General features: G+C 41.2%; 1 protein-coding gene across 1 annotated transcript in view; it reads left to right on the forward strand.

The window, feature by feature from the left end:
- Nucleotides 1-15,410, forward strand: part of LOC137256226 (ATP-dependent translocase ABCB1-like) — a 40,750-nt gene extending 25,340 nt beyond the window's left edge. Inside the window, exons 14-25 of the mRNA XM_067793949.1 lie at nt 1,497-1,646; nt 1,899-2,006; nt 3,362-3,439; nt 3,554-3,637; nt 5,031-5,231; nt 7,572-7,672; nt 8,161-8,301; nt 9,308-9,464; nt 10,128-10,325; nt 11,869-12,075; nt 12,426-12,572; nt 13,334-15,410. Coding sequence (XP_067650050.1) covers nt 1,497-1,646; nt 1,899-2,006; nt 3,362-3,439; nt 3,554-3,637; nt 5,031-5,231; nt 7,572-7,672; nt 8,161-8,301; nt 9,308-9,464; nt 10,128-10,325; nt 11,869-12,075; nt 12,426-12,572; nt 13,334-13,546 — 1,785 coding nt within the window. The 3' untranslated portion in view covers nt 13,547-15,410. The remainder of the gene's footprint in view (nt 1-1,496; nt 1,647-1,898; nt 2,007-3,361; nt 3,440-3,553; nt 3,638-5,030; nt 5,232-7,571; nt 7,673-8,160; nt 8,302-9,307; nt 9,465-10,127; nt 10,326-11,868; nt 12,076-12,425; nt 12,573-13,333) is intronic.
- Nucleotides 15,411-15,770: the final 360 nt, after the last annotated feature.

Consider the following 15,770-nt stretch of genomic DNA (forward strand, 5'->3'; position numbering starts at 1 on the left):
AACGGAGCGACCAGATTTGATCCTAAGCCATGCTACCCCTAATCTAAACTAAACCAAAGCTTGTCTCTAGAATGCGACATATTACAATTAGCATATCATTAAAATCTATATGTCTCCGGAGGCGTGGACTAGCTCGATAGCGTGGATCTCTGCAGTTAATATCCTTACTGGCGAAGTGTGGCCTTTCACAAGGCGTGATCACACGGGCAGGCCATTCACATAGCGAACTGAGCCTTCAGTCATGACGCTGGTTATATCACGGTAGTTAATGATGTCGCCATCGGGATCATGATGGCTACTGACATTTGAATTGATCATCATTTCATGTTTAATCTCCATGTTTAATCTATCTCAATTTCTGTCAAAAACAATGTGCCACATAATCACAGTTCCGTCCGCAATACCATGGCAATCCCGATTATTTCGTTTGACCCGGAACTTGAAGCAACTCTGTATTACCGCGGTATTGCTATTTTCTTACTGTGGCATGCGGAACAAGCAAATGACACTGTATGATGAATCTAGATAATTTTATTGCCAAAACGTATCTAGCAATTTCATTGACATTAGTAATATTGTCATGTTACTAACAAAAACATCTAAAACTTCTATTCATTTGGATACAGGGTACGACAACGTAACAAAGTATCGTCTTGCCGCCTTAAAACGTACCATACAAATTGCTGCCGTGCGCAGAGTGAGGTTGCCATTACGTCACTTCCTGTTATATTTCTGGTGATCTACCTTCTGTTGTTGGTTATCTACAGCCTGTTTCTATATTATATTGTCCAAATAGTGATATTAGTTTTAATTTTCCACGCAAGTTGTACATCAACAAGTAACATTCCAGTTGTTCTATTTCCTTCGGCGACAGTTTTTTATCATATACATATATTCCATTTCAGTGTTAAATGTTCTTGCTACGATATGGCTGAAATATTGCTGATGTGACGTCAAATATTAACTCACTCACTCTTGTAATATTTTCAACAAGGAAGATATGCAAATGATCGTCTATTTGTTGCACGATTGCTCTTGACGTTTTGATTCATGTTAGATGTAATGACAATAGGGGTCATAGAAGTTTCCAAATGCCACAGAAGTGACTGGAATGATAAATGCTTGAATATTGTTACGATTAGACATGAAAGTTCATTGAAATAAATGCTGCGGTGAATTTCTTTACGTAATCGGTTGCCATTTACGCAGATAGACGTTCATACTGTTGATCATCGGATTGTCTGGTCCCGGCTCGATTATTTACAGACAGCCGCCACATAGTTGGAATATTACTGACTGTGACGTAAAGTTGAACTTAATCACTCGCTCACTTAATAATAATAATAGAAAGTCCGTGATAATAGAGAGTCCCAGTATATATTAAATACAATCACCCCTCACACCTATTATGGGCAGTTGTGGTAAAATAATGCATCTCATTGCTGAATTAGCATTGTAGTGCTGATATTGATGAAAAGAATACATCTATATTGCAGGAAGACGAATCAGTTCCACCAGCGAGTTTCAAGAGGATTCTTCGTCTCAACGCTCCGGAATGGTTATTCCTGCTGTTTGGCAGCCTTGCTGCCACTCTTTCTGGCCTGTTGATGCCAGTGGCTGCCTTCCTGATCTCAGAGTTTATTCGAGTAAGATATCACTCTAAGAATTCCTTTTCTTCTGTCCAGAGTCAGCTTCCTGTCGAAAAGTTACCCGTGAAGAGTAGAATGGGCGATAAGCAACACGTGCTTGTCACAAAAGGCGATTAATATTGTTGTAAGAAGGGGCTAACAGGATCAGGTGGTCAGGCTCACTGACTTGGTTGACACATGTCATCGGTTCCCATTTGCACTCATTCACTCATTTGCTACACCTTCACAATATGTTCTCTTTTCACATAGATCTTTGGCATTAGAGATTCTCCTGAAGAACAGATGCGTCAGACTATCATCATGTGCTGTGTATTCGGTGTGTTAGGATTCATCAACGCTATCGCCAAGTTGTTGCAGGTGAGTACCTCGTCGCCTACCCACAACTTTTATGTCTGGGACATATTTCTCCACAATGTCTGATTTAAGCAGTGCTGTAAACTGAAAGTCCACGAACTGAGGATCCGTTTCACCTGTGTTACTACACACTATCGTTCAGACAAGCAACATCTTAGGTATGCATATTTGTTTTGTTTTGGTTTGGTTGTTCAAAGTCGCACTCAGTAATATTCCGGTTTTCCGGGAGAGGATCATTTGTTTGATAACGGTGTTACTATTTTGACCGAAATGTTACATGCACTTCAATAAAGATGTTTTTATGTTTTATGTTAATTTGATTTCGTTGTATCACAACCAAACATTTGACAAGTACAATTTAAGGCCATATTGAAAACATAGTCGACGTTAAGTGTTGCAGTGTACCGGTCAGCTGGAGTTGTCCTAACGTGGTCAAGATTGAGATTGCGTATGAGTACATGCCAGTCGGTGAACAGCTGGTTCCCTGTGTGTGGATATGACTCTATTCCGGGGTTATAGGCCAGACAGTCGTGATTTCACGGGCACCTACGCGTGCAGATGCGTAACAGGCACTGAAGAGCTGTACGAGTTTATTACGCTCTTCAAGGATTGTACATGTCGGTGTCAGACATCCTCGATGCCTAAGGCACAAGCGTCCGTGACTGCAGCGTACAGGGACATGCCAGTCAGTGAACAGCTATATGTGTATGACCCTCTGTAGTGATTCAGGTCAGACATCTATGACTCCCGAGAGCCACAATATGTGAATACGTCAGTTTTATTTAAAGCCGATTTTGGTACTATTCCCGTAATATCATGGCAAGACAACCAGAATGGGCTTCACACAGTTTATCCAAATGGGGAATCGAACCCGGGCGTGAGAAGCGAATTGCTTTAACCACAAGGTTTAGCCACCACTCAAAGACAGCAACATCCACAACGGATAACGTCAGAGCTGCTTTGACATGGGCACAGATGCAGGAATATGTTGAGAGATGCATAGGGTATTACGCTCTTCGCTGTTCACGTCATCGCTACATGGAGGCAGCCTGTAAATAATCAAATCTGGACCAACCAATCGGATGATCACCATCTCGATCATCGATTTGCGTATTCGGGAATACAGTGACTCGTAGTATAATCGGCATCATCTTTCCCTATTCCTTCCCAGGTACAGACTTTCAAACATTCGCCAACTTTAAGTTGTTTCATCGACTGCTGTAATATGTGTAATGAAAGACTGTGGATATATACGATCAAGGGGAGGTAATGCAAACATGGAATAGTCCCAGGACGTAATTCGAAATGTAAGCTGTAACAAGGCAAGATGTGTTACCTGTGTATGATACTGTTTTCAGGCATTCTGCTTCGCCAAGTCTGGCGCTGGCCTAACTGCTCGTGTTCGAAGTGTCGTCTTTGCCTCCATAGTGAACCAGGTACGATCCTAAGGTATTACGATGTAATTGTATTGTGGACGATGGGATAGCATTATGCGTGAGCTTGTCCTTTTGCCAACCATGTGTGATAACTTTTATATTGTTTCCAAACAGGACATGGACTTTTTCGATGACAGGAGGAATCAAGTGGGTTACCTTACGACGCGACTCGCGGCAGACGCTCAGGTTCTTCAGTCAGTGAGTACTGAAGATTCTTCAGATAAATCAAAATAACTTTAAACGTTACGGGTAAATAATATTATTGTAGGTTTTAACTACTTCGTTTTGCTGCATATCGTTCGGCTGTGGGATAGCCGAGTGGTTAAAGCGTTCGCCAGTCTTCCTGACGTTTAATACATAATCGCATCCAAATTGCATTCATCTATCTTCATGCATCACTGGATTGATCACTAGATTGTCTAGTCAACACTCAATAACTTACAGTGGGTTTAGGTATACGCCGCACTCAGCAATATTCAAACAAGGTGGCCGAGGTTTTTAACTAATCAAGTCTGAATCAGACAACCCAGTGATCAACACCATGAGCATCATTCTAAGCAACTGGGAACCGATGGCAAGTCTCAACCAGTTCAGTGAGTCTGACCACCTCATCCCGTTAGTCGCCTCTTAAGACAATGTTAGCAGCCTTTATGGCAAGCATGGGATGCCAAAGACCAATTATACCCTGAATCCACTTTGGTCAGTGTTTACAGACCGTCGCCATATAGTTTGAATATATGAACAACAAGAACCAGCCCATAAATATAGCTTATCCGAGGTGTACATTCTTAAGACCATATTGACCAGTCTGCACATGCTTCCAATAGGCCATTTTGTTCTTGTGATTAAACGTATCTTCACTCTCGCGACATTACCTCTGTACTTAATATAAGGTGAGGCTGGTAACGTGCTTTACCAGCATCCAAACATGGCGGCAGTTATATTGCTTGGCGATTATTTGCCTCGAATTAGCAGTCACACGTGTATACAATCAAAATTGTTTACCACACTGATAAACCTTCATGGTTCAAATACATTGAATGTACTGAATTTGCTTAGTAATGTTTATGTGTTGATGAAGCAGCATTTCTATGATCGCGCGATGATGTCGATAACTAATAGTCTGCATGCCGGTTGAGTTACCTACATTCTCGTGCGATTTTAAAAGTCGCCATGTTTTGATGCTGGCAACGCACGTTACCATGATCATGCTAGGTGCAGTGATTCCAAGTTTTATTCCATGTGCGCTTGACATGTTTCAACTGCACTGCTCCGCTGTAGTTTGGCAGAACTCCTAACAAACTAACCCCGAAATGTTGTATGGAAAAGATTAAAGAAATTTAATCCATAAATATCTTGGCCATCCATAACAAATTCTAAACTTGACATGTTTCAACTACCCTCCTCTGCGGTAGTTAGGCTTGGAACACGGCGTAACTCGTAACACGTTGTGTGGAAAAGATTAAAGAAATTTATTTCATAATATCTTGGCCGTCTGTAACAACTTCTAAATGACGCTAAGAGACATCACACTACTCCACTGTCTCAATGGCGAACACGTATATTGTTTCATGGTTTGTTTCTTCGCCAGACCGTCGCTCAGATCGGGTCCATCCTGGAAGCTTTTGGAACCGTGGGTGCTGCCCTGGTGATTGCCTTCATATATGGCTGGAAGCTGGCTCTTACTATTCTTTGTTTCATGCCAGTAATGATTGGAGCCGGTGTCATTCAAGGGCGGATATTTAAAGGCTTCTCCAAAGCTGATAAGGAATCTGTCGAGCAGGCTGGAAAGGTAAGGACGACATAACACCCTCGATGTTACGGCGCCTCTCGTCAAAAATGAAAGGGGAAACTGATCTCGCATACTTGGAGACATGCCGATCGTGCATGTCGTGCACGGGGGTTAAAACACGCTCGTCTTGTGGAACAAGCAAAACCTCTGGTATCATCACTATTTGGTAGTGATTCTGAAATATACTGAAAGCCGAAACAAACGTTGCCGACCTGGAGAATATGTAGAGTGAGTTAAAATATAGCGTCACATCGGCAATATTGCAGGAATATAGTGGAGATACACAATAAGTAGAAAATAAGTATTGAAAGAACCAATCATCAACGGATTATAAAATAGCTAGATCATCACAAAAATAAAATAGTTAGCAAAAACTAGCTAGCATGTGATTTTAAAAGCAGAAAACTATTTTAGACAACATCATGTAAGAACGGACTATAGATTGCCAACAACTGAAGGTAGATCACCATACTTGGGACAGATTATGTAAACGGACAATGACTTGTTGTCATTGACCTCTTGTTAATCACTAGAGAAAGCTGCTGTGTTCCGTAGACAAGTGAACGACTGACCTTTATGTCTGAATGAATGAATGATGCAAAGTGAACAAGTGAACGACTGACCTTTATGTCTGAATGAATGAATGATGCAAAGTGAACAAGTGAACGACTGAATGATGCAAAGTGAACAAGTGAACGACTGACATTTATGTCTGAATGAATGAATGATGCAAAGTGAACAAGGGAACGACTGACATTTATGTCTGAATGAATGAATGATGCAAAGTGAACAAGTGAACGACTGACCTTTATGTCTGAATGAATGAATGATGCAAAGTGAACAAGTGAACGCATGAATGATGCATATGGATCTTGATTCCAGTGTTGTGTTTGTGCGAACTCTTCCCTTTCCACTAACAAAACCATTTCTACTCTCAACTTCAATTTATTTGGAAAATGCGACAACGATTCGTGTTTTCCTCATACCTGATTTCCGGTGGATGTTTAAGAAAATAGGTTCAAATTCTCCACTGATACGCATTATTACCTTTATTGTGCCTTTCAGTATACTTTTGGAATCGAAGAATTGAACATTCTGGCAATTGTGCGTTACTTTAATTAGAGACGTATATTCTACAGTTTGTGGTGTGGGATGGAGATGAGGCTGATCATCGTGTGACGGAGTGAGTGAGTGAGTTAATATTTAACGTCACATCGACAATATCTCAGCCATATCGTGACGAGAACATTTAACTTTTGAATGGGATATATGCATATTGTAAAAATCTGTCAAAGGACAGTAAAACAACTAGAACATCACAGTTTGAAATTAAACTAGCATGGAAGGTTAAAACTAATATCACTATTTAGACAATACAATATGAAAACAGGCTATAGATCGCCAACAATAGAGGGTAGATCACCATACTAGGGACCGTTGTCATTTACAGTACCTTTGCTATCTACATGGACCCCAGTTGGAGTTACACAATCCTTCAGCTGCTGGTTATTGTTGGAAAACTTAGTCAAAATTAAAACAACAAGAATGCTACGTTTAGAAAGCCTGGTCAGTTCACATAGACTTGACAATTTTTGGACGTACGTACCCTCTGAGGATCATGTGACGGAAGTATAATATACTGTTCTCATACATAGTTCTAAGTTCACAATGATACGACAAAACGTCGCACTCATTGCAATAGAGAAGTTGACCATCCGCTGAACTTGGGTTTCCTCCAGTTTTATGCTCCTGCGCCTTCCTAGGTTTCATTCCCCAGAAAGTTTAATTTTTGGCGGCCCCAGTCATGATATGGATAGAGTCTGACATGGCGTGGATCTATACCAAGTCGGATCCAACTGTGATCACGTGAAATATAATCATATGTCATTCACATTGTTCTACATTTACAAAACTCAGTCACATATTTCCTTTTTTGGGAAAAAAAATATGCGGAATGGTCATGTTCTACCGTGGTACGAAAATGGTATCTTTGCAGAGAAATCTGTATCTTGGAGCTATGACCTAAATATACATTTTTCTGTGACATTGATCCCAGTTCAAGTGAGTGAATGAGTGAGTTTAGTTTTACGCCGCACTCAGCAATATTCCCGCTATATTGCGGCGGTCTGTACATAATCGAATCTGGACCAGACAATCCAGTGATCAACAACATGAGCATCGATCTGCGCAATTGGGAACCGATGACATGTGTCAACCAGGTCAGTGAACCTGACCACCTGATCCTGTTAGTCGCCTCTTCTGGCAAGCATAGTCGCTCCCAGTTCAAAATCATACTGTAATGACAATAACTGTTCACCGTTTTGTGTGATTTTGTTCCAGATCTGTTCTGAAACGACTGCCAGCATTCGCACTGTAGCATCGCTTAACTCGGAGAAAGTCTTTGTAGGCAAATATGAAGACATTATTAACCAAATATGCAAGTAGGTGACAATATTCATCTATGATCTGTTTACGTAACTACGAACCACTCAGTGAACCATGAAGCAGTGGTTCGGATCGACTGCATGTTTGTTACATACATGATTGAATTTCAGTTTGTTTAATGTTATATTTACTTAAGAGAGTTTTTTCATTTCATTTCATTTTATCTAACATTTTCGGTTAGATACTTTCGTTGTAGGATTTGTGATGAAAACGTTCAAGCTGAAAACATCGATTAAAATATGTTACGCCTTGACGATTAGATATTTTGTGTGTGTGTCCGTTGTTTCGTTTCGTAGTTTCTTGTAAGATGCATATCGCCTTGTCACGACCAGACAAGCATGTGACTGATACTTAGCAGAGTACAAGGAGATCACTATTGCAACCAACTGACCAGCCAATCCCATTCCACCAAATGATGTTAAACAAGGGTGTTTATGGGGTACAAATGACAGTTCCATTTATGAACGTTTCGGTTTTTTTCTAGTGCTGGCGTGAAGAGGTCCCACATCCGAGGCTTTGCCCACGGGTTCTCCCAGTGTATTCTATATTTCGCTTACGCAGCAGCATTTACATATGGAGCATATCTGGTACAGACTGGAGAAATGCAGTTTTTCAATGTATTCAGGTAAGAACAAACTATCAACTGGCCATTTCCCTTTTCGTGTATGTACAACCACCCACAAAAAGCTATTTTATCTCCGTGGCCTATCACAACCTAATGAAAGACGACTGCCGGTATTCCATCCACACATCCCGTGTCCGTCTGGCTTCCGTTTGTCCATTGTAATCAAATTAGTGTACTTCAACCTACTTACAAATTATCATCTCATTGTGCATCAAATTCATCACTACCCGTGAAGGTCGAACAGTGAGAAGCAACCAATGCTTGTCATAAAAGGCGACAATGCTTGTCACAAGAAGCGACTAACGACATCGGGTGGTCAGGCTCGGTTCCCAATTGCGCAGATCTGTGTTCATGCTGTTGATCTCTGTATTCTCTGGTCCAGACTCGATTATTTACAGACCGCAGCCACATAGCTGGAATATTGCTGAGTACGGCGTAAAACTAAACTCACCCACTCACTCAAACTCATCACTATATGAACTTAACTCAATTCTCAACCCGTCATTCTGTACAACTATTCTAGTCACTAATTATCCAATGTACATCAACCTTATCTCTTGTATAAACTCACTATGCAGCTAAGTATGTGTTTGAGTGTGTTTGTGTGTGTGTATGTGTGTATGTGTGTGTGTGTGTGTGTATGTGTGTGTGTGTGTTTAATGTTGTATCACGTGTTTGATAACAGTGTTACCTAGTACGTATGTCAAATATCGGTCGTACCCATTGCAATAAAGAAGTTACTGTCCCTAGAACTTTCCTTCAGTTTTAATCCACTGCGTCTTCTGAGGTGTCCTTCCCTAAAAAGGTTTCATTTTTCGCCCCAGTCTGGATATGAATAGAGTGTCTTTAAACATGGCCTGGATCTATCCTGAGTCGGATGCAACTTTGATAAAGACAGTAGATCATTCACATTGCCTTACATATACTGGATTGAGTCCCACAGTTCGTGTTTTGAACATACAGAATGGTGACGCTGTACTGTGGTACGCCAATGATATCTTTGCAGAGTTTTTGCATCAATTGTGTTTGGGGGCCAACAAAGTGGAAGAGCTACGTCTTCCTCTAAAGATTATGCAAAAGGCAAGATGGCGGCTGGGCGCCTGTTTGCTGTCATGGATAGACAACCGGAGATAAGCACAACGACTTCGAAAGGAAAGACTCTGGTAAGATGATTTGCATACTCTGGAGCACAAGCGAAGTTTCAAACATAATAAAGTGCATTATGAACACATTTCATATTGTATCTTTGATCAGACTTTCAGAACACCCAGTGATATCGTTGTGGATAAGGCATACTACCCATCTAAAATTTAGACTCACAAGTGTAAATGCAGCCACACTTTTAGTCAACTGCTCTCCAAAATATACCATACTAATTGAAGGTATTGTTTACACACAAACTAGTGCATTGTAAACCAAAGTGGTAACTTTGAAAAGATTATTGTCCCGATAGATGAAACTCAATGAAAATTTGCGATTTCTTACACCAAAACGCAACTTTTAACAGGCGCCTTATTTGTACAAGAGTTTCCGCAACTGATGCTGATACTGGAGTAATTCATCTTCGATGTAACAAAATATATATGCATAACATACAGTATAGGCTTTATGTGAGTCGAGACTTTGGATGGGTCGTATTTATCCTCACTTGAACCTATCAAGTCAGATCTTACATACCTGGTGGCAAATCCCTGGAACTATTCACCCACGACTTCACCCGTACCGTTGGCCACTTCTAAACATTCCACCATAACATCATCGTTTATACGTTTATTTACCTTATCAAATGATCCGATTCATACCAATGCCATGTTTCGTTTGTGTAGGATCAGTACAGTGGGTCGATCACTCTAACCAACGTACATTTCCGCTACAAATCTCGGCCGAACGTGACTGTCCTGAAAGGTCTGAGTTTCGATGTCCAGCCCGGAGAGACTCTAGCCCTGGTGGGCAGCAGCGGCTGCGGGAAGAGCACCACTATACAACTCATGGAGCGCTTCTATAATATAGAAAAAGGAGCGATGGTCAGTTGGGGCAGAATGGGCAAGAGTGAATTTAGTTTTACGCCGCATTCAGCAATATTCCAGCTATATGGCGGCTGTCTGTAAATAATCGAGTCTGGACCAGACAATCCAGTGATCAACAGCATGACCATCGATCTGCGCAATTGGGAACCGATGACGTGTGTCAAGCGAGCCCAACCACCTGATTACGTTAGTCACCTCTTACGACAAACATAGTCACCTTTTATTGCAAGCTTGGGTTGCTGAAGACCTGTTCTTGCCCGCATTTTCACGAGTCAGAGTGGGACATAGGGTATGTGAATTTGGGCTGTCGTGTAAATAGCAGGCTGACGGTAGATGTAACCGAATTGGGAATGAGGGTGTTATACTGTAAGTGCGCTGTTAAGGTCACTGAGGTTTACTATACCTGGCAGCTTTATGTGACAGAACAACCTTCAATAATTAAATGCTCGTTGTTTTCTGCATTTTGAATTGCTGAACTGGTCATGTTCAGGGGCTTAGTTACCAATTTATGAAAAAAGCTCGGGCTTACAAATGATTGTTGTTTAAATACTGTTTTAACATTATGGGCTGTGACCTATCGGGGTTACATGAAAACTATTGACTTGCTACGCGCCTGACCTTATTACATTCATTCCATACGAGTGGAACAATTACGTCACGTCTTGGCGACATTCGTGGATCTTCAGTATCGTCCTTGCGACCGTTTGCTCTATATGTTCAGACCCTGAAAGTATTTTATTCCATTCATCTGGTTTTCCATTGTCAGGAACAAATGTTGAAATACTTGCAACCTCTTGATTGTTTTGTTTCCGGTCCTTTACGTTTGAGTTTTTCACACATCGTGCCTTAATGCTCACCTTTTATGAACTTTGTTTGGCTGTTACTCTCACTTGTCTTAAAACTGAATTAGTCCCAGGTTCGGCTTTTTAACTTATACCTCAATGCACCGAACCAAAAAATAGTCAATCGTTGAATAATGGACAGACACACAGAAATACTAGTGTCATACTGAAATGATAGGGCTTCTACACATCGAGAATCGACGCCTTTGACTGTAGTATTGGTGTTAATTGCCCTGGGATCCATGGGAGTGTCGTGGCACAGATGTAGAAAGTGTTATACGTGCAACTATTATGTTCACAGAGTAATGTTGCGGCGGTGGGGTAGCCTAGTGATTAGAGCGTTGGTTCGGGTTCGATTGCCCACATGGGTGCAATGTGGAAGTCCATTTTCCGGAGTCCTATTGCTGGAATATCGCTAAAAACGGCAAAAACCCAACACACTCACTCAGATTAATGTTGCATTGTCGGTAAGACAGGTGATTCCAATTATATGTATATTATTGTATTGTCGCAGTTATTGGCTAGATAATAAGCGGATCGAGCATGCCTAGCGTAGCCGTACAAAAATTGAGAAAACAGACTGGTGTATTTGAGACATTGATACTGTTAATGATGAGAGTGTCAGGAAGAACATTTGAGCAGTAAATACATTTAACAAAGGTCATTTATTTTGTTGCGATTTGTGTTTTTTTTTTAAGAAGGCCGACAAATCCCCGATCCCCACTCTAGATCTCAAGTGGTGGCGATCACAGTTAGCGCTGGTATCACAGGAACCGATTCTTTTCGACTGCAGCATAGCAGAGAACATCGCCTACGGTGACAACTCCCGTGTAGTGTCTATGGATGAGATTATAGCAGCAGCCAGGATGTCAAACATCCATTCCTTCATCGCATCTTTACCTCTGGTACGGTGTTGTCGGAAAGAATCAAACATAAATAATGTGCTCTGATTTGTTTTTGTTCATACATCTCATTCCTGCATATCAGGAAGAATAGGCTGATCCCAATACATGGGTGGGCACAATGTGTGAAGCCCATTTATGGTGTCCTCGCCGTGATATTGCTGGAACACTGCTTAAAGCACCCACTCACTCACTCACCCATATAGCGAACTCTATGGCCTTTTCTTTCTATGTTACATACCCACGAGTTCCTAAGTGTGGGTATTTCTTGGAAACATAGGGAAACACACATAGTACAGTTACTGAACAATGTGTAAGTATTCGTGTTTCAAAAATACCACACTTTGTTCCAGGCGTATGACACAAACGTTGGAAACAAAGGAACGCAACTCTCTGGTGGACAGAAACAAAGAGTAGCCATTGCTCGGGCCCTCGTCCGGAACCCCAAGGTGCTTCTTCTAGACGAGGCCACATCTGCCCTGGACACTGAGAGCGAGAAGGTGAGTGAGCGCTGAGTGCTAATTAAGTTTAATTCACAGGTTTCACAAACCTTCTTCCCATGGACGTTTGACATTTTTAAAAACAACCCGAACACTCTTAAGGAATATTTTTTAAACACATGCCAGTGAAACATAATTTTGTGAATATCTTACTCAGACCAGCTGTAAGACATAGGGGTCTGACAAAGTTGATATGTTCACGTGTGGCACAGTGAAATCTATGTTATTTGACAACATTAGCAAAATATTCTATTTATTATAGTTTCTTCATTGTTTGTAAATGATCGAGACTTCCAGTAAGTCTGCAAAGGTGATATTATACTCAGTGAAATAACATGTTATTCTACTCACTGAAAATGTCAATTGTTTTCATCAGTATTCACAATAGTTCACTCTTAAAAATATAATGATACAAATCTACTATTATGGCCCCCGAGTATGTGAATAACTGCAGGTGGCTGTGTGAGTACCCTGTGATCCACTATGCTTACGATCCCTGTTTTTCTTCGTGCATAGTCATAATCGCCTTTTCTCAAGGAACAGTGGGATAAGTAATCCTCCATTTAAATGGCGAGTTGTGTTACATAAGAAAGATTAATCAGCCCCGTTCACATCATTAGCTTCTGTATATTTATCGCAATATGAATCTATAGGAATCTATAAACCCAAAACACTTTATATCTTGCACATCAGCCGTGCGTTTGAGATATAATCTCTTGTCTTTTCTGTGGAGTCATTCAGTATGACTTTGTTCCATTTAGATTGTCCAGGAGGCACTGGACAGGGCCCGAGCAGGTCGGACTTGCATTGTCATCGCTCACAGACTGTCCACTGTCCAGAACGCTGACAAGATCGCGGTGGTAAAACAAGGGGAGATAATCGAAGTTGGTACGCACACAGATCTGTTAGCTCTGAAAGGAGCATATTACAATCTTGTCCAGGCTCAAAACAGGAAGAAGAAAGATTCAGAGTAACCATATCTGCAGATCCGAAATTTACACCGGTGCTCCCGAAGACGACAATCCACGCCATCGAGTTGCTTCAAAAGGATGTGGGGATATGGCGACCTAAAGTTCAATTACATTACTTTTCTTTACGAATTTATTGATCTCATTGTCTCAGTCCCTTCGTCGGTTCCTTAACACTGCGTTGTTCAGTCATATGCCATCAACGTTGAAGAAATTGGACCAAACACCTTACATCAAGGTCATTACATCCTGACATTTGTTTCTGAAATGTGTTTGGGACTTCTTGTTACACGAACAAGTTGCCTATCTCTGTGACTTTTGAAATATGCCCTTTATTAATGCCTGGGTGTCTCCCTGGGTTTGAATAGGCGAGTTTTTCGTGAAGCAACCATAATGCGTGCTGTGTCAATGTTTTACATCTTCAGGGTTATCGAACAGGGTTAATGGACTCTCTGTAACTGAGAAGCTGTACAAGATACTCTGTTCTACTGGTCTTCAGTTGAATTCAGTCCCAAATATGCTTTTTCGTGTTGTCTATATATAAAACCAGCAAAGTCATAACTGTTAACAAGAATAATGTTAACATTGTTTCAGTGGAAAGCATTATTGTCATGACGATCTTGTTAGTAATCCTATGTACGCGTATGTTTACTCATATACACTCATGTGTATACACACGCGCGCGCGCGCGAACACACAAAAGACACACAAGCGTTGGTAACTTCGTGCATACGTGCAAACACACATGTAAACTCACAGGCACACCTATGTGCATGGGACCCCTATAAAATGTATATTATATTTAACCAGTGAACTCACAAAACATAGTACAAACATTTGTACCGACAGATCATTTTATCTTCTTGAGCAGAATGGGAACTTCGTATTTGTGACAGAATATATGTCGGTATTGTCAGAGCTCTTGTACATACTAACAAACAGATTCGTCAAAATCATACGCCACTGACCTTCCTCCACGATATTTCAGATCAAAGTCGACCTCTATACCATCCAGTGTTTTTGCATAGTATCCCTGCGTGTACGTTATTTAACTTGAGAGATGTCTATACCCGTGGACTGAAGCAATGAACTTACAAAAGAAACCGAATTCAAACTCATATCACTCATATCTCAAAATACGTCACTCACTATCGTGTGACATGATGTTTAGTCCATTAATCGATTGCTAACCCGACAAGGTCCAGCTTAGAATGGATCTTCAGCAACCCTTGCTTGTCATGCGAGGACAGACTTGGTTGACGTCTAATTGCGTAGATCGATGCTGTAATATATGTCATATTTGGGATAACACCTAATAGCCAGCACACAAAGTCAGCCCGTGCAGCTACCTCGACGTCCGCTACGTGTCCACTCTCTAAATGGCACTGTGTAATCATAGACCGATACTGTTGACCACTGGATTGTCTGGCCCAGACTACACGCTATTATCTGCACTCCGCTGAAATATAGCTGGAATAATGTGCCGTATAACGACAAACCAAACAATCACACAGGGATTTGTAACGACGGAGTCCGACGGAATGCGATCTCAGAATCCCTCACGACCTTGAGAGAGTATGGTTTTACGCCGCTTTTAGTAATATCCCAACAAGGCGGGGAACACTAGACCTTGGCTTCCATAATGTACCTGGGCCTTTTACCACTGGGCTACCTAACTCTCATGACCCTGCTGAAATCCTATGGAAAACAAAAAAACAAGCGGGTGCACACGTTCGCACATACATTGTACATAGGTTATTTCTTTCATATTATTGATACTGTTTGAATGAATGCCGGTTATATACTTCTTGTACTGACTTGTTTACACTTTGTTGAGGCATGTGCTTGAAAAATAAACAGAAGTCATTTTCGGCTTGGTTTGTGTTTTTATTCATGTCCCTGGTACATCTCCTCTTGCCTGCATATAAAGAGCGCCACATCATGACAAGACTACCACAAGCGGATCCAGAGGGTGTGCGTGGTTGTGAGAATGACCATTGTAGCTCGGATGAAAATAAAGTGTGCAGCCCCCTTTTCTCACGAGTGTTCACCCCCAACACCCCGGCCCTTTTCTCAAAACTATGTCTGCCCCTGACTACCGTAACTACACTTTATTTATTCAGTCAGTTTAAATGAGCCAACTGAGCAGCTGTCCTGTAAATATTAACTGCTACCGTGACACGTTTAGCTATCGTGATGTGTAATGTCTGACTGGTCAGTCGTAATACAA

The sequence above is a fragment of the Haliotis asinina genome, chromosome 11 (genome assembly GCF_037392515.1).
Source record: "Haliotis asinina isolate JCU_RB_2024 chromosome 11, JCU_Hal_asi_v2, whole genome shotgun sequence".
NCBI classification, from domain to species: Eukaryota; Metazoa; Mollusca; class Gastropoda; order Lepetellida; family Haliotidae; genus Haliotis; species Haliotis asinina.